This window comes from Schistocerca nitens, chromosome 2 (assembly GCF_023898315.1).
Source record: "Schistocerca nitens isolate TAMUIC-IGC-003100 chromosome 2, iqSchNite1.1, whole genome shotgun sequence".
Classification (NCBI taxonomy): Eukaryota; Metazoa; Arthropoda; class Insecta; order Orthoptera; family Acrididae; genus Schistocerca; species Schistocerca nitens.
Window position 1 is genome coordinate 371,237,313 of NC_064615.1, and position 20,826 is coordinate 371,258,138.

The 20,826-nt window shown below is 42.5% G+C and overlaps 1 protein-coding gene across 1 annotated transcript in view; it reads right to left on the reverse strand.

Moving 5' to 3' along the window:
* LOC126235028 (guanylate cyclase 32E-like) overlaps positions 1 to 20,826 on the reverse strand; it is a 434,536-nt gene that overhangs the window by 198,566 nt on the left and 215,144 nt on the right. The window contains exon 11 of the mRNA XM_049943763.1: positions 1,158 to 1,340. Coding sequence (XP_049799720.1) covers positions 1,158 to 1,340 — 183 coding nt within the window. The remainder of the gene's footprint in view (positions 1 to 1,157; positions 1,341 to 20,826) is intronic.

Consider the following 20,826-nt stretch of genomic DNA (forward strand, 5'->3'; position numbering starts at 1 on the left):
TTCTGCATTAAGTACTATTTAATTCTGTCAATTTTGTTGTCTTCACTATTTGTAAGTTGCTTCTTTATATGGCTTCTATTTGTAATACGACTGTTGCAATACGAGAAAAGGAAAGTTGCTACTCACCATATAGCGGAGATGCTGAGCCGCGATAGGCACAATAAAAAGATTCACACAATCATAGCTTTCGGCCATTAAGGCCTTTGTCAGCAGTAGACACACATACACACATGCACACACATAGTCACGAAAGTGCAACTTACACACACATGTGCTGTCTCAGAGAGCTGAAACTACACTGTGAGCAGCAGCAGCACCATTGCATGATGGGAGTGGCGACTGGGTGGGGGTAAGGAGGAGGCTGGGGCGGGGAGGGGTAGGAGTAGTATGGTGGGAGTGGCGGACAGTGAAGTGTTGCAGTTTGGACGTAGGGTAAGAGAGAAGGAGCGGAAGGGGGAGAGGGTAAGTAGCGGAAAGGAGAGAAATAAAAATAAAAGAAATTAAAAGACTGGGTGTGGCGGTGAAATGACGGCTGTGTAGTGCTGGAATGGGAACAGGGAGGTGACTGGATGGTCGAGGACAGTGGCTAACGAAGGTTGAGGCCAGGAGGGTTATGGGAATGTAGGATGTATTGCAGGGAAAGTTCCCACTTGAGCAATTCAGAAAAGCTGGTGTTGGTGGGAAGGATCCATATGGCACAGGCTTTGAAGCAGTTATTGAGATGAGGGGTATTATGTTTGGCAGCGTGTTCAGCTACAGGGTGGTCCACTTGTTTTTTGGCCACAGTTTGTCGGTGAATGTTCATGCGGACAGACAACTTGTTGGTTGTCGTGCCTACAGAGAATGCAGCACAGTGGTTGAAGCTTAGCTTGTAGATCACATGACTTATGTTATGTTATATCTTATGTTATGTCTTATTGGTTTCAACCATACTATTCTCTGCCACTCTCGGGGAAAGATGTTTTTACAAAGAACTGTACAGTAAATAATAATAGTTACTTTCTCTCACAATGTTTATTTATACTATTTATGAGTGCCAAATAAATTTAGAAGAGTGAATAATAACACAACTCCTGTGAACCTGAACAACACGGACATTTTCAAAAGTCCATAAAAATATTTTGGCACTATTTTTCTTATATAATAGGTAAACTGACCTGTTTTAGTTCTTTTCGAATACTGCGAGTAATGTCAATACTGCGTTTATAAACTGGCTTGATGGCAACAATATTTCCTTTGTACAGTCCTATTTTTGTGTAAGCACGTTTAGGGCTGGCTTCTGTTTGCTCTCCCATTAATGATTCTGGATCATGGAAGACACTATTGTGGCAAACTCGTATCTGTAACAAGATGATGTGAAACGAATAATATGACATTAACTTTTATTTTTCAGTTATGTTAAAGTAACAAACACAGCAGATGCTCAAATTGTTCTCCAGTAACATACAAATAACAAAATACCGTATATACTCTAATAATCTGCACACCCCAATTTTGAGGAAGAGGAAAAAAAAATTATTTTTTGCTTTAATTTGTTTTATTCACAAAAAAATTGTTCCAATGTTATGATGCATTCAAAAGTATGTATAATAACTACAGGTTTGAAGCAACACTGCTGAACAGGTTGATACATCATTAAAACGCAACCGATTCAGTGGCGTGCAGTTGGCCAGCTGGCCCGTTAGACGGGCGGGCGGCCGGGGAACATTATCACCACCAGCCAGGACTCTACGCGTAGTACAATCGCAAAAAAAGAAATGTGAATTATCTTGTTTCAGAATTTGTTAATACAGTATGTGCAATAAAATATTTTAGTCAATACCGGTACGTTTCCTCTCTTACCACTCTATTCATCACTTTCATTGCCATCACTAGTGGGAGAATCATTGTCGTCGTCACCATCTTCCCATAGAGCATTGTCCTCTGTTCCATCCAGTGAATTTGAACCAGTGGTTGCGGAATGGAGTCCCATGCACTTTTCACCCATTCACAAATCTGGGACAAATCCGACCGTTTGATTTTTCCACTAGGTGTGAACTTACGGTTTTTATCAGCCATCCATTGCGTATATCGCTGTTTAAGTGTAGCTTTGAATGGCCGATTTATACACACATCTAGTGGTTATAGGATGGATGTTAGGCCTCCAGGGATAATGACCAAGTCAGTTTTCCATTTTTGTAATTTGTCTCGTACTTCCTTAGTTGTATGTCCGCGGAAGCTGTCCAGAACCAACATATTGCGTAAATTCAGTTGCCAGACATGTGTCACCCAGTCAATTATAAGTTCATTGTCCATCCACCTTTTCGGATTCGCTCTTACTAATACCTGTATGCCTTTTACTGATATTTTCGGAATAGTTTTCCTTTTAAATATCATGTAAGGTGGTAGCTTTCGTCCATCGCCAGTTACACACAACATCACTGTACATCTTTGTTTCTCACTGCCGCCAGTTTGCATCATGATGCTGTATCCCCCTTTCCTGTCCACTGTGTTGTTGAGAGGCATCTCAAAATAGACTGGTGTTTGATCCGTATTACCAATTTGCAATAATATATAGGACTGTTTAAGGAGCAGATTTATTACATAACTATGAAAATTCACTATTTTTTTCCTCGTAATCGCCTGGAGGCCGCTGAGCAGCAGTAGTTTTCCTCCGGAATCATAAACCATTTTGGTTGAAAACTCTTAATAGTCAACCCAGGTTAGCTTTGAAACTGGTAATGCCTAGTTCTTTGGCTAAGACAATGCTTTAAGCTGGCACATTTCACTTGTCGCCACACATCTGTATTGTAGCTTCTCATCTACATAATCGCAGAGCCTTCTCTCGAGATCCAGATGCTTTGCTTTTTGGCCGTGAAATGCCCTGCGATTACTGTTAGTTTCTTGAAGCTGCATTTTATTTTTTCGCCAGTCGCGAATACAACTCTCACTCACGTCGTACTTTCTTCCTGCTGCACGGTTTCCAATATTCTTGGCTTCTTCAATAATTTTCACTTTTTCTTTAGCAGTGTACGAGTGATAACGAGAACTTGTAGACATAATTAACAAGTTTGAAGACGTTAATACTTCACTCCTAACATTCTACTGATGCGTCACAGACTGAGGCCACAACAATGCAATAGTATAATGGGATATATTGTTGGAGGCAGAGCAGTACCAACAATGTTTCGAATAACCCGTACACCCCAGTTTTTCGTCCTACAATTCGGGAAAAAACATGAGCAGATTATTCGAGTATATATGGTATCTTGTAACAGTTTATTTAATGAATAAAGTAAGAATTTTAAGCTGACAGTGAAGTTTTCTTGAACCACTCTTCCTGTCGTCTGCACTATGTCACAATAGTTAGCACTTCATTACGTGTATCATATTGTTGAGTGTTGATATTGTGGACCTACTTCTTTCCTTTCTAGCTGGGAATGTCCCTCAAATATATTTTGTACAAAACTGTTACGACAAATTGTATATCTGATCAGTCTTTTTTTATTATTATTGTTTTATAAGTGTCTGTAACTTTCACTCAGAACTTAAAGTGACCAAACCCATGTCTAGCTTAATTTTTTTTCTTTAAACAACAGAAAATCCAGGATGGAATACCGACAATATTATGAAAGTGATAGAGTGCTACTTATCACATAGAGGAGACACTGAGTCGCAGACAGGCACAACAAAAAGACTGCTAGACATTTGAGCTTCCATCCAAAAAGTCTTCTTCTAAACCAGAAAACATACATGTTCACTCGCACAAACACAACTCACACACACACATGACCACTGCCTCTGGCTGCTGAGGCCAAACTGCATACAGTAACTGTGTCTGATGGGAGAAGCAATCTGAGGGTGATGGGGTAAGGGGGGGCTGTGGTGGAGAGGGATAGCAATGTGAGAATGGGGGAAGGGAAGGTGTAGTGCTGCTTGTGAGATCATGGAGGGATGTGCTGGGGACAGAGCAGAGTGGTGCTGCTTGGTGCAGTCAGGAGGTAGGAGGTTTAGCCGGGGGGGGGGGGGGGGGGGGGGGCAGAAAAGGAGAGAGGTAAATGTGGGAAAAGAGACTACTGGGTGCATTGGTGGAATAGAAGGCTATTGGAGTGTTGGAGTAGGAGCAGGGAAGAGGATAGGTTGGTAAAGGTAAGGGGTGGTGTAGGCTGAGATCATGGGAGTTACAGGAACATAGAGTATATTGCAGGGAGAGTTCCCAGCTGTGCAGTTCAGAAAAGTTGGTGTTGGTAAGAAGGATCTAGATGATGCAAGCCGCAAAGCAGCATAGCACATCATCTCGGGCAGTCTGTTTGGCAACTGGATGCCCCAGTTGTCTCTGAACCATAGTATGTCCATTGCCATTTATATGTACAGCTAGCTTACCTACAAGATATCAACTATTTCCTCCACTGAGTCTCCAGAGTTCTTGTTACTTTATCAGATGGTGTCATGTTCATCACTACTGAACCCACCTCCCCCTACACCAACATCCCTAAAGCCCATGGGCTTGCCACTACTGACCACTACCTTTCCCAGTGCCCAACTGACTTCAAACCTACAACTTCCTTCCTGGTCACCACAACCAACTATATTCTCACCCACAATTACTTCTCCTTTGTAGGCATCACCTACAAACAAATTTGTGGTACATCAATTGGCACCTCCGTGGCACCGTCTTATGCTAACATACTCGTGGGCCATCTAGAGGAATCCTTCCTAAATACTCAGACCCTAAACCCTTGGTTCAGATTCACAGAGGAAATCTTCGTGATCTGATCTGGACTGAGAGAGGGTCATCCTATCCACATTCTCCCAGAACCTCAATACCTTCTCCCTCATTCACTTCACCTAGTGCTCCTCAACCCAAACAGGCCACCTTTCTCATTGTTGACCTCTACTTCAACGATGGCTCCACTGATATCTTCATCCATATCAAACCTCTGAACTACCAGCCATACCTCCACTTCAACAGCTCCCACCCATTCCAGACGAAGAAGTCTTTTCAGTACTGCCTAGCCTGCCATAGCCATTGCATCTGTAGTGATGAGCAGTCCCTCTTCAAACATACACAGGGAGTCACTGAGATCTCCACAGACCCCAACAACCCTCCCAACCTTATACAGAAACATATCTCTCATGCCACATCAGTCACCTATCACCTCCAACTTTGGGAACTGTCTGGCAATATCGGAGATCTCTCATTGTGGCACAGTACCACCCACGAATGGAGCAACACATTCTCCACCAGGGTTTCCAATACCCGTTGCCATGCCCTGAAATGAAAAATATCCTACCCACGAACCTTCCCACCCCTCCCACAGTGGTATTCCACTGCCTACCGAATCTACGTAGTATCTTTGTTTATCCCCTTTGCACCAATGCTCCCAACTCCTTGCCTCTTGGGTCACATCCCTGCAATAGACCTAGATGTAAGTCCTGTCCCACACATCATCCCACCATCCCCCCTCCAGTCTGACCACAGGCATCAAGTATCCCATCATGGGCCATGTGATCTACCAAATTATCTGCAACCACTATGTTGATTTCTACATGGCCGTGACAACCAATGAGCTGTCTGTCTACATGAATGGCCACTGACAAACTCTGTGGCCAAGAGACAGCTGAACCGCCCAGCTGCTGAACATGCTGCCCAACACAACATGCTTCTCTTCAATGACTGCTTCACAGCCTGCACCATCTGGATGCTTCCTACCTACAACAGCTTTTCTGAATTGTGCAGGTGGGGACTCTCCCTGCAATATATCCTACATTTGCATAACTTCCGTGGTCAACCTTCACTTGTCCCTGTCCTTCACTTACCTATCCCCTTCCCTGCTCCTGCTCCAGAACTACACCACCCTCTATTTCCTCAACACACTCATTAGTCTTTTTTCCCTCTACTTCTCTACTTACCTATCCCCTTCCCTGCTCCTGCTCCAGAACTACACCACCCTCTATTTCCTCAACACACTCATTAGTCTTTTTTCCCTCTACTTCTCTCCTTTTCTGCTCCCCCCCCCCACCTCCTGAATACACCCATCAGCTCTACCCTGTTCCCAGCACATCCCCCCACTCTCACAAGAGTCACCAAGAGTCACATGCTGTTCCTATGCTGCCATCCATTCCCCTCAATGCTATAGCCTCCTTCTTATCCCCGTCACCCATAGATTGCTTCTTCCACTAGCTACGGGTGCTATAAGCAGTCTGGCCTCAGTGGACAGAGACAGTGGTCAGGTGTATGTGAGTTGTGCTTGTATGAATGTGTGTGTGTGTGTTTTCTACATTAGAAGAAGACCTTTTTGGCTGACGGCTCAAATGTATAGCAGGTTTTTTGTCGTGCCTGTCCTTGACTCAACGTCTCCTCTATATGGTACTTAGCAATCTATCATTTTCATAATGCTGTCATTGTTGAATCTTTTCTTTCTTGTGTTACAAGGAGGTTTCTCATTACGTACTAAATTTGTTTTATTCCTAATCCTTGAGAAATTGGAGAGAGTACTTAATGAGACAGTAGAAATAAAAGGGGATCATTGTATGTGATGATCTGTACATTGATTTCATCTTGGACATGCCTACTGATGCCGGACTGACTTGATACCCACAGTACATTATTATCACAAACACAATGATACAGCACAACTGCAATCAAACATTTATTTCAAATCTATCTTTAATAAAATAAATCTGAGGTCCACAATAAACAGTTAGTCTAATCATCATAATCAAATGGCACCAATAAAACCTCTCTATCAATCATGTTTAGCTAAGAAGTACAAAGTAGAGTTTTACAGAACTTCAGAGACAATCTGCTGAGTGAACAATGAGTAGAAATTCACCAAGGACGCACAGTAGTTGTGAAACATTATTCTTCCTTGAAAAATTTTCTTAGAATGGTATGAATACAGTTTTTCTTTACTATAGGCCAGAGACAAACACAATGGAGTTGAGGGAATGGGTGACCAAATCCAACATCAATGTTTGTTACATGAAAAAAAGAGACCTATGTTTGAAGCAGAGGATTAATTGCAATTAATATTGAAACATGCACTAACAGCAATATTGCAAAATTCTCACAGTGCCATCTAAAACACAAAAACTACACATACAAATAAAAAGTAATGTCCCAAATAGTAATGTGGACTGTTAATTTTTATTTTTACATAAAGAACAATCTCTGAAGTTCCTTCTTGATGCTAAATTTTTTTTTTAAATTATGCTCTATGCAAAAAATATTCAATATTACAAGAACAGAGCAAAGGAAATGTGAAGCTTTATTATGCAAGAAATGAAAAGACTCAACAAGGCAGATCATATTCAGCTTCCTCATTACACTAGCAATGGAACAGCTAATTTTAATTCCCATTGTGGTCCACTAAATTCAACCATTTTTAAGAGTAGATGAAAACACAGGGAGGAAAAAAGAATGATTGGGAGCAAATCCTTTACATTTAGTTAACACACAATGAAAAATCCAGGATGGAAAATAAAAATATTATGAAAATTATAGTTGCTAATCACCATATAGCAGAGAAGCTGAGTCACATATAGGCACAACAAAAAGACTGTTCCACAATAAGCTTTCAGCCAACAAGGCCTTTGTCAAAAATAGATGACAGACACACTCAAGCAAATGCAACTTCCACTCACATGACCACAGCCTATATCAGCTAAAGCCATGCTATGAGCAGCAGCAGCGGCAGTGCATGATGGGAGAAACAAGTGGGTGGGGGTAAGGAGGAGGCTGAGGTGGGGAGTGGGAGGAATAGAAGGGCAGGGGTGGGGGACGGTGAAATGCCGCTGGGAAGCATGTAGGGATGAGGTGGAGAGAGGGTAGGGCAGCTAGCTGCAGTCGGGAGGTTAGATGGAGGGCTGGGGAGAGGTGGAGTGGGAGGGGGAGGGAGGGAAAGGGATAGTAGAAAAGGAGAGAAGTGAAAAGGCTGGGTGCGCTTGTTGAATAGATGGCTGTGTAGTACTGGAATGGGAACAGTGAAGGGGCCAGATGAGCAAGGACCATGACTAACGAAGTTTGAGGCCAAGTGGGTTACGGGAACGTACGAGGGTGGTTTGAAAAGTTCTCAGAATCACCACAAGAGGTCAGTGCTAGCGCAACAAGTTGTTCATGTGATATTCATTGGACTCTTGCCTGTAAACATGTGCCACATCAGTGCTCTTGGACGAGAGCTGTGGCACTGATGTGATTCTGTTGTTGTTCCTGCGTAATGATTTGCGAAGATGGATAAAATCGAGATTCTAGCAGTGATTAAGCACTTCGTAAAGAAAGGTATGAAAGCAGAGGACTTTCATGCTGATTTCCAGAAAACACTGGGGGACTCTGCTCCTTCATATTCAACTGTTGCCAAGTGGACAAATGAATTTAAATTTGGTCGGGAGAGCTTAGATAATGATCCATGGAGTGAACGGTCAAGATGTGTCACTAATCCAGAAATCATTGCAAATGTGCACAAAATGGTCAGGGAGGATCACCGATTGAAATTGTGTGAAATTGTTCATGCTTGCCAGATGTCGCTGAAAGGGTATATCACATTCTAACTGAAGAATTAGAAATGATAAAATTACCTGCAAGATGGGTGTCGTGACTCTTGACGCGGGATCAAAAAAGCATGAGAATATACATATCAGAACAATATTCGGCCCATTTTAGGAGAAACAAACAAGATTTTTTGTGCCAGTTTGTGACCACAGATGAAACTTGGGTGCACTACTGTACTTCAGAGACAAAACAGTCAAAACAGTGGAAACATGCTGAGTCTCCGCCACCAAAGAAAGCAAAGACAATTCCTTCGGCGGGAAAGGTCATGGCATCAATGTTCTGGGATGCAAAGGGGATTCTGTTTGTAAATTAGCACTCCACTGGGCAAATAATTACTGGAGAATACTATGCTAACCTTCTGGACAAATTGCAACAAAAGATATGCGAAAAAGGCCAGGTTTAGCAAGGAAGAAAGTCATTTTCTATCAAGACAATGTGCAACTGCACACATGTGCCGTCACCATAAAAAATTTACATGAAATAAGGTATGAATTGTTGCCATACCCACCTTATTCATTTTATATGGCTTTGGCAGACTTCCATCTCTTCCCAAAACTGAAAATTTGTCTTGGTGGACAAAGAATTGATAGTGGGAATTGACAACTATTTTGCAGGCCTGGAGGAAACTCATTTTCGAGATGGGATCAAGGCACTGGAACATTGTTGGACCAAGTGACCAAGTGACAAGGAGACTTCACTGAAAAATAAAAAAAGTTTCAGTGATGTATGTACTTTTTTTTCTATTCTGTTCTGAGAACTTTTCAAACTACCCTCATAGGTTATACTGCAGGGAGAGTTCCCACTTGCACAGTTCAAAAAAGCTGGTGTTTGTTGGAAGAATCCAAATGGCACGGGCTGTGAGGCAGTCATTGAAATGAAGAATGTCATGTTTGACGGCATGTTCAGCAACAGAATGGTCCAGTTGTTTCTTGGCCACAGTTTGTCGATGGCTGTTCATGCGGAAAGACAGCTTGTTGGTTGTCTTGCTCACATAGAATGAAGCAAAGTGGTTGCAGCTTATCTTGTAGATTATACAGCTGGTTTCAGCTGCCTTTGATGGGAAAGATGATGTTTGAGACCGGACTGGAGTCGATGGTGGTTGAACAGTGTGTGGGGCAGGTCTTGCATTTAGGTCTATTACAGAAGGATGTGAGGCAAGAGGTAAGAGGTTGGGAGGAGGGATAGTGTAGGGATGGACAAACATATTGTATAGGTTTGGTAGATGGTGGAATACCACTGTGGGAGGGGTGGAAAGGATAGTGGGCAGGGCGTTTCTCATCTCAGGGCATGACGAGAGGTAGCCAAAAGCCCTGGCAGGGAATGTAATTCAGTTGCTCCAGTCCTGGGTGGTATTGAGTTATGAAGGGAATGCTTCTCTGTGGCCAGACAGTGAGATTTTAGGAGGTGGTGGGTGACCGGCAAGATAAGACACAGGAGATCTGTTTTTGTACAAGGTTGAACAGACTGGAGCAACTGAATTACATTCTCTGACAGGGTTTCTGACTGTCCTGCCCACTATCCCTCCCACCCCTCCCACAGTGGTATTCCACCATCCACCAAACCTATACAGCAGTGTTTTTCAACCTTTTGGAGTTCCGAGTAAAAAATATTCTGGCGACCCCCAGAACCATAATAAAAGTATATCAGTAATTTCAAAGGCAACGTATTTTCTTTCTATTGATACTATACTGACCGAGAAATCAAGTGCAATGTGAAAAGAAATTGCAGTGCTCTGCTGGCAGAGATATAATTATATTCTTTACCATGGTAGAGGCATTGGGGTGAGAAGGGGTCAGCAGGGCCATAGTCGCACATTTTTGGTCACTATAATCAGTTATCCAAGTACACCAGCAAGTACGGATATGATTATTGTCTTCACACTTCACTCTGAGCACGCATAAAATGGACAATTTTCTTAAACGATCTGTGCAGCCCTCCATATCTGGTACAAGTGGCAGTGGTGGTAGCGAATCAAAATCGAAAAAAAAAGTAGACTTTATGAAGACAGTTATTTTGCAATTCCTCTGTCCTGCGACCGCTAACCCCTGTGCTTCATTCTATAAGGGCATGACAACCAAGAAACTGTTTGTCCGCATGGACGGCCACTGACAAACTGTGGCCAAGAAACAACTGTACCACCCTGTTGCTGAACATGCTGCCAAACACGACATTCTTCATTTCAATGACTGCTTCACTGCCTGTGCCATTTGGATTCTTCCCACCAATACCAGCTTTCCTGAACTGCACCAGTGGGAACTCTCCCTGCAATATATCTTACGTTCCCATAACCCTTGTGGCCTCAATCTCCATTAGTCATTTTCCTCACCCATCTAGCCCCTCCCCTGTTCCCATTCCAGCACTAGACTCCCCAGCATCACTTCACAGGCCCCCATCCCTACCCTCCTATCCCTCCTCCTCCCTGCACCAGCCGCCTTCTTACCCGAACCAGTTGTCTCTCCCATCATGCACTGCTGCTGCTGCTGCTGCTCACAGTGTGGCTTCAGCTGCCAGAGAGTGAAGTCACATGTGTGTGAGATGCATTTTCATGAGTGTGTGTTTGTGAGTGTGTCTGTCATCTATTTTTGACAAAGGTCTTGTTGATTCAAAACTTATTTTGTGACAGACTTTCTGTTGCGCCTATCTGTGCCTCAGCATCTCCACTATATGGCGAGTAGCAACTATCCTTTTCATAATATTACAATGTAACAGTTGTTACATTCCATCCTGGATTTTCCATTGTTCACTTTTCATAATATTGTTACATTTAGTTAGATACACATTGTATACCACACTATCGGATATCGGATTTGCCAAATAAACTGTAAAAGAGGTCATAAAAATCTTTAGGTCACTGACAGGAAGTAATTATTTTGGCTGTGATGTTAATTAACTCAAAGTACTGAAATCATTTTGTGACTTTATTGTGCAATCTTTACTTTCTCTTTGTAACTGGTTGATGAGTCAGAGTATGTTTCTCGAAAGAAAAAAAAATGTAGTCTCTCCTTCCTGTGTACACATTTTTTTCTAAGAGGGAAACTTATTAAAAAATACTGAACCATTTCTCTGAAAATCACTTTTTAATAAGTACTCAATTAGGTTTTGCTGAAAGCTCCTCCTCAGAGAGAACAATATGGCACATCTCATAAATACCATTCTGATAGAACTAAACAAGAATAACTACACTATTGACATTATGTGTACACTTTTGAAGGTGTTAACAGTGAAGATTATAAAATCATATAATGGACATTAAAATAGTAAGGTGTTAAAGGCATTCTACTTGTACTGATGGAGTCATACCTTAACAATAGAAAAGTCAGGGCCACCTTAACAAACAAAATGACAGGAATGAAACCAAATTTAGAGTGGAAAAACATCAAATATGCTGTTCTGTAAAGTTTGTTGAGCAATTTACCAAAGAAACTGGAGGACATGCTGGAACTGCAAACTGTTAACTCTCCAAAATAACTGTTTTCATGTTCGAGCAACTCAACCAGAATAGTACATGAAACACGAACATTTATGTACCATGAATATTAAAACTTTATTAATGTAAATACAAGGGTTGGAACTTAAATAGAGGCAACTATTTATTCACAACCGGTACAACAGAGTTACATGTTTGCACCTGTTACTGTTCTTCAAAGTAGTCACCAGCATTGTGTAGGACCTGTTGCCAGCAATGTGGAAGGCATAGTATACCGATAGCACAGCCTTTTCTGTTGATGGTGCGAATGGAGCGGTCTACTGCCTGTCGAATCTCTGGATCAGTTCTGAAGCGAATGCCACAAAGTGGTTCCTGCATCTTTGGAATCAAATCAAAGCCTCAAGGACTTAAGTCCTCAGAATATGGTGGATGGTACAGTACTTCTCAGTCCCACTGACAGAACAGAGCAGCCACAGCTTGCACTGTATGCAGCCGCGCATTGTCGTGCAAAATGATGGGTGGGTTGCGCAGAAAGTGTCGCTGCTTCTTTCACAAAGCTGGTCACAGGTGATACTTCAAAAACAAACAGTAATACTGTGCACTGATGGTCTGCCGTGGAGGAACATAATGCATTAGGATAACACCATCACAGTCATACACTAGAATCACCATAACTTTAGACTGCTCCATTCACACCATCAACAGAACAGGCTCTGCTAACGGTATACTATGCCTTCCACATTCCTGGCAATGGGTTCTACACAATGCTGGTGACTACTTTGAAGAACAGTAACATGTGCAAACATGTATCTCTTTTTTATTGGTTGTGAATAAATAGTTGCCACTATTTAAGTTCCAACCCTTGTAGAAAATAGAAGAAAACAATCAGTAAACAATAGAGACTAGTTCTCTGCACTAGACTGGTGCTGGTCGAGGTCTGTCTCTAAAGGAAATTCTCACAAACTGTCAGTTTCACGGAATCTCACAAGGAACACGAAGAACAAATCAACCACTGATGCTGAACAACAGAGCCTCTGGTGGCTGGCAAATGAACTCTTTGAGAGTTGTGATAAACACAGTAACTGCTGTCTTCACTACTACATTAGACCCCTTGGTTGAAGTGGAGCGTTGTCCAAAAATGTTGCAGGAAAGGGAACTTGACATTCAGAGCATGTTCTTCCTTCAGACAGTGAGTCTGCTTGGGATGGTTGCACATGTGCTTGAGGCAGAGGGTGGTTTTCTCCACAAGTGTTGGTGACACTTCTGGAAACTTGTGTGTACAGGTTTCTGTTAAGTGAGATCATAGTGCACTTACCATTTAATAGTATGTACAGAGTTCATGCTACTTTCTTGATGGGCCTGAGCATGGGGATTGTAATACACTGTCTGTTCTTAACATGACAAGCATGCATGTCTGCAAGTCACAAAGAACCAGACAATCGATGAAGTCTGACTCATCCGGTCAGGTGGTTGTATGGAACTTGGATCAATGATCTCACCAGGCTGTCAAAGTGCTTCATCATACATGAAAGATAACTCAAGTCCAGTTTGTATATGGCGCGAACACCAAGCAAGGTCATGGTAAAGCAGTTGTCCAACTAGTGTCATGACACATCGGTACAACCTTTAAAGAATTGTGCCAATGTTCAATCATATTGTTGCTCTATCTTGGTGGTAACTGGATATTGTACAGTGGAGAGTGCCCCAGAATGTACTAAATGAGCAAATAACTCCCACTCAAATTGCTGGCCACAGTCTGTGGTGATGTGCAGTGGACAAACAGAGCATGAAACCAAAATTAACACAAAGGCAAAGGCTAAGGTTTGTGCTGATATGTTGTTGACTATTGTAGCTTTTGGCCAACAAGTGATATGATCAATTGCAGTTAATAAATAGTACTAATCATTTGATGGTAGAATTGGACATAATTCGTCAATGTGAATATCTGGTAAAACTCTAACTGGTGCAAGCACATGATGAGATATCTAATTGCACTGATACTGAAGGCACACACACGCTCTTGACAACCCTTTTGCACACCGGGCCAGACAAAATGTTTTGAAAACAGACAAGTTGATGATCTGATGCTAAGGTGGTATAGGATGTGAAAGCTGTCATAAGCATTTCTGCTTAATGAGGGTGGCAGAAAAGGACAAGACCTCCCACTTGAAAAGTCACAATATAGCTTCATATCTGAACCAGGAACTTCACCAATTGTAACTGAAGGCTCTATCCTTTTGCACAATTCAATAAATTCTGGAATACTTGACCAGATTCTTGTGCCTTTGCAAGTTAGGCAAAATCAGTAACATTTGATACACCGCTAACTCAAAACAGTCGGTGAACATTTTGTCAATAACAGATATATGACAGATGTCAGTATTGAACTGGGTAATGAAATCCAGACGGTTATGCTGTCACACTGAACACTTGCTGTTCTGTCTGAAGGTGTAGGCAAGTGGCTGGCTATCCATAAATTTTATAAACCCTCTGTCTTCCAACTGAGGGTGAAAGTACTTTATTTATTCAAAGATAGCAAGCAGTTCACGGTCGTAAGTGCACCACTTTCGCTGCACAGGGTTGAGCTTGTGTGAGAAGAAGGCAAGAGGTTGCCAAGCACCATTGACTTGCTGCTGCATTGCGTAACTGACAGCAGTCTGGCCACCATCAACCACCAGCACAAGTTGTGGGTCCAATTCAGGATGTACCAGAAGCACAGTATTTACTACACTTGGCTTCACTGTCTCAAAAGCAGAAATTATCACATGTGTCCACTGTATCAGTGATTTCTCTTACTTTGAGGCCCAGAAAGTGCTGCAGGCAACACTTCTTGCACTCAGCTGAATGAGGCAGAAGACACCAGAAGAGATTCAGTGTTCCCACGAAATGGTGCAATTCTTTGATGGTGGCCATGGGATCTTCACAAAGGCCATCACTTTCACAATTGTGGCAATGATCCCACTGACAAAATTGGATGACTTAAGAAGGTTTACCAGAAAACACACTTGACAGTATTTAACACCACACCATGCTGTTCTAAGCATTTGAAAACTTCTTCCAAGTGTTGCTGGTGCTGTTTTGCAGTGGCTGAAAAGACAAGAATGTCATCTAGGGATGAAAAACAGACCTATGACCCTTGCAACATGGAGTCAATCAACCTCTGCCAAGACTGGGCAGTGTTGTACAAATCAAGTGTCATGAACAGACTCTCAAACAAGCCAAATAGCAAGATTATGGCTGTTTTAGTAATATCTTCATCTGTGTAAAAGCAATTTTGAAGTCCAGGACACTAAATATAGTTGCACCACAAAGAGCACAGATGTAATCTCTTAACAGGGTTACCGGGCAGCTGTCCAGAATTGTCCTTGCAATAAGTGAATGTTAATCACAGCATGTGGGCAACATGCCATACTTCTTGGATACTAGATGGAGAAGTGATGACCACAGACTGTTAGAAGGGTGAATAATACACTCCTGGAAACTGAAATAAGAACACTGTGAATTCATTGTCCCAGGAAGGGGAAACTTTATTGACACATTCCTGGGGTCAGATACATCACATGATCACACTGACAGAACCACAGGCACATAGACACAGGCAACAGAGCATGCACAATGTCGGCACTAGTACAGTGTATATCCACCTTTCGCAGCAATGCAGGCTGCTATTCTCTCATGGAGACGATCGTAGAGATGCTGGATGTAGTCCTGTGGAACGGCTTGCCATGCCATTTCCACCTGGCGCCTCAGTTGGACCAGCGTTCGTGCTGGACGTGCAGACCGCGTGAGACGACGCTTCATCCAGTCCCAAACATGCTCAATGGGGGACAGATCCGGAGATCTTGCTGGCCAGGGTAGTTGACTTACACCTTCTAGAGCACGTTGGGTGGCACGGGATACATGCGGACGTGCATTGCCCTGTTGGAACAGTCCCTTGCCGGTCTAGGAATGGTAGAACGATGGGTTCGATGACGGTTTGGATGTACCGTGCACTATTCAGTGTCCCCTCGACGATCACCAGTGGTGTACGGCCAGTGTAGGAGATCGCTCCCCACACCATGATGCCGGGTGTTGGCCCTGTGTGCCTCGGTTGTATGCAGTCCTGATTGTGGCGCTCACCTGCACGGCGCCAAACACGCATACGACCATCATTGGCACCAAGGCAGAAGCGACTCTCATCGCTGAAGACGACACGTCTCCATTCGTCCCTCCATTCACGCCTGTCGCGACACTACTGGAGGCGGGCTGCACGATGTTGGGGCGTGAGCGGAAGACGGCCTAACGGTGTGCGGGACCGTAGCCCAGCTTCATGGAGACGGTTGCGAATGGTCCTCACCGATACCCCAGGAGCAACAGTGTCCCTAATTTGCTGGGAAGTGGCGGTGCGGTCCCCTACGGCACTGCGTAGGATCCTACGGTCTTGGCGTGCATCCGTGCGTCGCTGCGGTCCGGTCCCAGGTCGACGGGCACGTGCACCTTCCGCCGACCACTGGCGACAACATCGATGTACTGTGGAGACCTCACGCCCCACGTGTTGAGCAATTCGGCGGTACGTCCACCCGGCCTCCCGCATGCCCACTATACGCCCTCGCTCAAAGTCCGTCAACTGCACATACGGTTCACGTCCACGCTGTCGCGGCATGCTACCAGTGTTAAAGACTGCGATGGAGCTCCGTATGCCACGGCAAACTGGCTGACACTGACGGCGGTGGTGCACAAATGCTGCGCAGCTAGCGCCATTCGACGGCCAACACCGCGGTTCCTGGTGTGTCCGCTGTGCCGTGCGTGTGATCATTGCTTGTACAGCCCTCTCGCAGTGTCCGGAGCAAGTATGGTGGGTCTGACACACCGGTGTCAATGTGTTCTTTTTTCCATTTCCAGGAGTGTACTTTACCTGAGCATCAAGTCAAATTCTGCTTTTGTGGTAGTGAGACAATGAGGAGCTAAATGCCTTGGACAACGTGAAACTAGTGGGTCATCCGCCATTTTCATACAATGCACAGTATTGTGATGTAACTCTCTCGGGGTGCCTGGTGGTGATGTTACAGTTACTCTGCATATTTATCTTCTGCTGCCTGCATGAGCCTGGTACTGTGTGTTACTGCACTGCATCAGAAGCCAGTAGTCGAAAGTCCAGTGATGCTGTCGATGAGTCTCACATTCACCACATCCAGCAGTAGATGATAATGCACCAGGAAGTTGGCTCTGATAATAGAGGTTCACAATGTAGGAACAGTGAAATTTCAGTTGAAGGCATGGTGCTATCCCAAGTCCAGCTCAATACATTGTGTACTATATGTCACTAGAAATGAAATGTTTGGGGCAGAAAGGCGAAGTGAAGTTGGTAGCCAATTGTAGATAAATGAACAAGTGTGACCCAGTGTCCACAAGAAATTTTCATCATGCATTCTGATCGCTAACAAATAGATACTGATACTTCAACCGGTAATTGGTTGTTACTAAATCTGACTACCACTGGCATTTGGATAGGCGCTCCTGTCTCAAAATATCTGGTGATACCAGCATACACTAGATGGTTTCTCTGTGGCACTCAGGACTCATCTTGGGATGACTACACATTCTTCTGCAATAACATATTCTATCATTGTTAGAGTTGTGATGGGACAGAAACAACAAAAATTCCCTTAACTGTCTAGCCACAGCATCAACATTATCTGACAGGCAATCATAATCTGGACAATGAAGTACTTTTGCTTGGCACCACTACTACATTGATTGATGGCACCATTATTGCGTCTTGATTCTGTCACCAAAATATGTGATTGCATCTACTGCATTTTCGTCTCAGTTGCTATTATAGTTTTCACATGGGCCAGACAATGACTACTCCGAAGAATATGTAGCAAGATGTCAGGTACGATTCCTGTGTCGACCTTGCTGTGAAGTGTGAAGGTTCCCTGCCTTCAACATTTTCCTGTGCTAGAATCTGAAGCACCTATGCTCTTCTTGTGATGCAAAAACTCTGCAAGTCAACTCTGTCTTGAGTTTGTGATAGAAATCTTGCATAGGAGAAGCAGTAATTACATCTTTGACTTTGGCTGCATAATGGTGGTCGAATTGACTGACCTAGAGAGCAAATTTGGTTGAATCAGTATTTATACCTGCATAATGGCAGCCTGCATCACCTGTGCAAACAAGAGCACTGGCTTGTGAAGCCAGAACAGAGGCACTCTCATGTCAAGTCCCAAAACAGATAGTCCTTCAGTAGGTGCAGAGTGTTGCATTCTCATGAAAAAATTCTTTGTTCAATGTTACGAATTTGTACTGCTTCTTCTGGTCTTCAAACTCTGTTCATGTTGGGCAAAATCACATCAGGATCACCAGTGTCAGAGCGAGTAAGTGTCGATTGTCCAAGCTAATTATGTTTTCATGTTCAAGCAACTCAACCAAAATACACCACAAAATGTGAACACTCATGTTTCAGGGATAATAAACCTTTATTAACGCAAACAAAGCACACAAGAAGATATTCAGTAAGCACTTGAAACTAGTTTTCAGCATTAGGTTAGCGCTACTCAAGAACTGTCTCACAAAGTGTCACTTTTAAGGAACATTGCATGGAACACTGAGAGCCAATCCACCACCGGTACTTAACAACAGCACCACTGGTGCCAGGCATACAAACAATTTGACTGCTTTGGCAGCCACAGCAGTTGCTGCAGACTCATCAGAAACAGCGATGTTTGCTGATGATACAGGTACATGATAAAAGGTGTAAACTAGGGGGGAAGAAGAGAAGAAAAAAGAAAAATGAAGAAGAAGAAGAAGAAGAAGAAGGAAAATCTACAGTTCCAAAGAAACAATAACGACTTACAGATACTGGTGTTAGATATCAATTGGCACACACAAAATGAAGCTACACGTATAAAATACATAGACAAACAGATCGATAACACGTTGAGGTGGCACCAGGTTTGACCAAATGCTTGAATCTACTTGCTTTGCACTAAGAAATCTCTTTCATTGTGTTGATCTGCAGATGGGACTGCTAGCACACTTCCATTTGATATTATATTGTGAGGCAATGCAGTAAAAACAAGGAAGTATTTATTCAAAAGAGTTATGAAGTAAGAATATTATGCAAAGTTGAAAACTGAAGATTTAGTGGTAATCTCTTCAGGAACATTACAGTTCTTCCACTCACATGAATTACACTTACTCTACGCTGATATTTTTGGTTTATAATAAGAGTGAATATAGAATGAACTGTGAAATCCACAATCACAGTTTAAGAAGTAAAAAATTTCAATAAGGACTATGAATCCCTACCTACAATTCAGAATGGAGATTTATATTCTTAAGTCTTAAACTTATTTAGCAGAAATAAAGCAGGAAATCCCAAGAAATTCAAAAACAAAATAAAGGAGTGCCTTATCATTCACTCCTCTTACAGTTTAACGAATGTTTATGCTCAATAACAAATTCCAGTTGAGATTAATATTTATGTTATACATGTTTCTAGCTTTTCAAGCATATAGAAAGCTGGAAGTGTTCTCTGAAATCTGTTAAGCTACAGAAATGATTGGTATGAAGCAGAAACATCAGCTGAGAAGTGCTACATGAATGGCAGGAGCTTTGTTCAAAGTAGCTGCTTCCCTCTGTGTAAAGTAATCTTCACATTTACCAGTGTGAGTAGATTAGCAATGTAGCAGTCACCATTTGTTATTAGTCTGTTATATAAAAGTAGGCTACAGTGGCTGCATCTTGCTGTTAATGTATAATTTGACCCATTCCCTACCCCTTAAAACTCTCCTTCATGAGGCAGATTATGCAATACAATCTGTTAATGAAGATTAAATCCATGAAATAAAGCCTACAAATTAATTAAATTTACCCTCATTTATTCATAGGATTTTTGCCACTCACTTATTGATTCTGTCAATCCTGAAATAATTAAGTGAAAAAACGCCAAGCTACATCACAGTTTGGAGTCCAAATTAAATTGGAGCCCCCCCCCCCCCCCCCTAAATTTGCTGGGTAAACAGTTTCAAACGTCAGAGAGATTAAAGACATGTATTTTATTCTTAAATATAGGGTGTTTAAAAATGAATATATGGGTATTAAGGCTTTGAAGCATTTATGAGGCTGGTTTGATAAGTCTGGTAAAAACGCAAGAAACAATGTTTGTTCCATAAGCAACTCACCCTACCTCTCAACGTAGTCTTCTTTGAGGGATATACAATTGGTCCAGTGATCCTTCAGCTTTTTCACCCCATTGGACAAATAAGTTCTGTCAAACTCTGAAAATACTCGTTGACTGAAACTATCAATTCCTCATTCAATGAAAATCTCTTTCCAGCAAGTACAAGTTTCAAGTTAGGGAATAGGATGAAGTTACTTGGGGGTATATCTGCTGAATATGGTGGATGAGGAACCAATTCGAATCCCAATTCATGCACTTTCACCATTATCATCACTGATTTGTGGAATAGTGCATTATCCTGGTGAAAGAGCACTTTTTACATCCTAACCTTGGTCTTTTTTCAGCCAATGTAAGATCAAATGATCCAACAATGAAGCAATATAAGGTCCAGTTATGGTTATACCTTTATCCAAGTAATCTATGAGGAGGAATCCTTAAGAATCCCACAAAATATTGTAATCACCTTACCAGTTGACAAAATGGCATTTACCTTCTTCAGTGCACTTTCACCAGCCTTTGTCCAATGTTTTAACTTGTGTGTACAGGTTTCAACAGTCACAAATCGGTACAAAATGTCTTGCAGATTGCAATCAAATATCGCCAGACAATATGCTGAATGTAAGAAACTGCAGCACCCACCTTGCACACAACTTTTTCATAGGAAATTAGCCATGCAGGATATTGTGCCCTTGCTGATTTGAGATG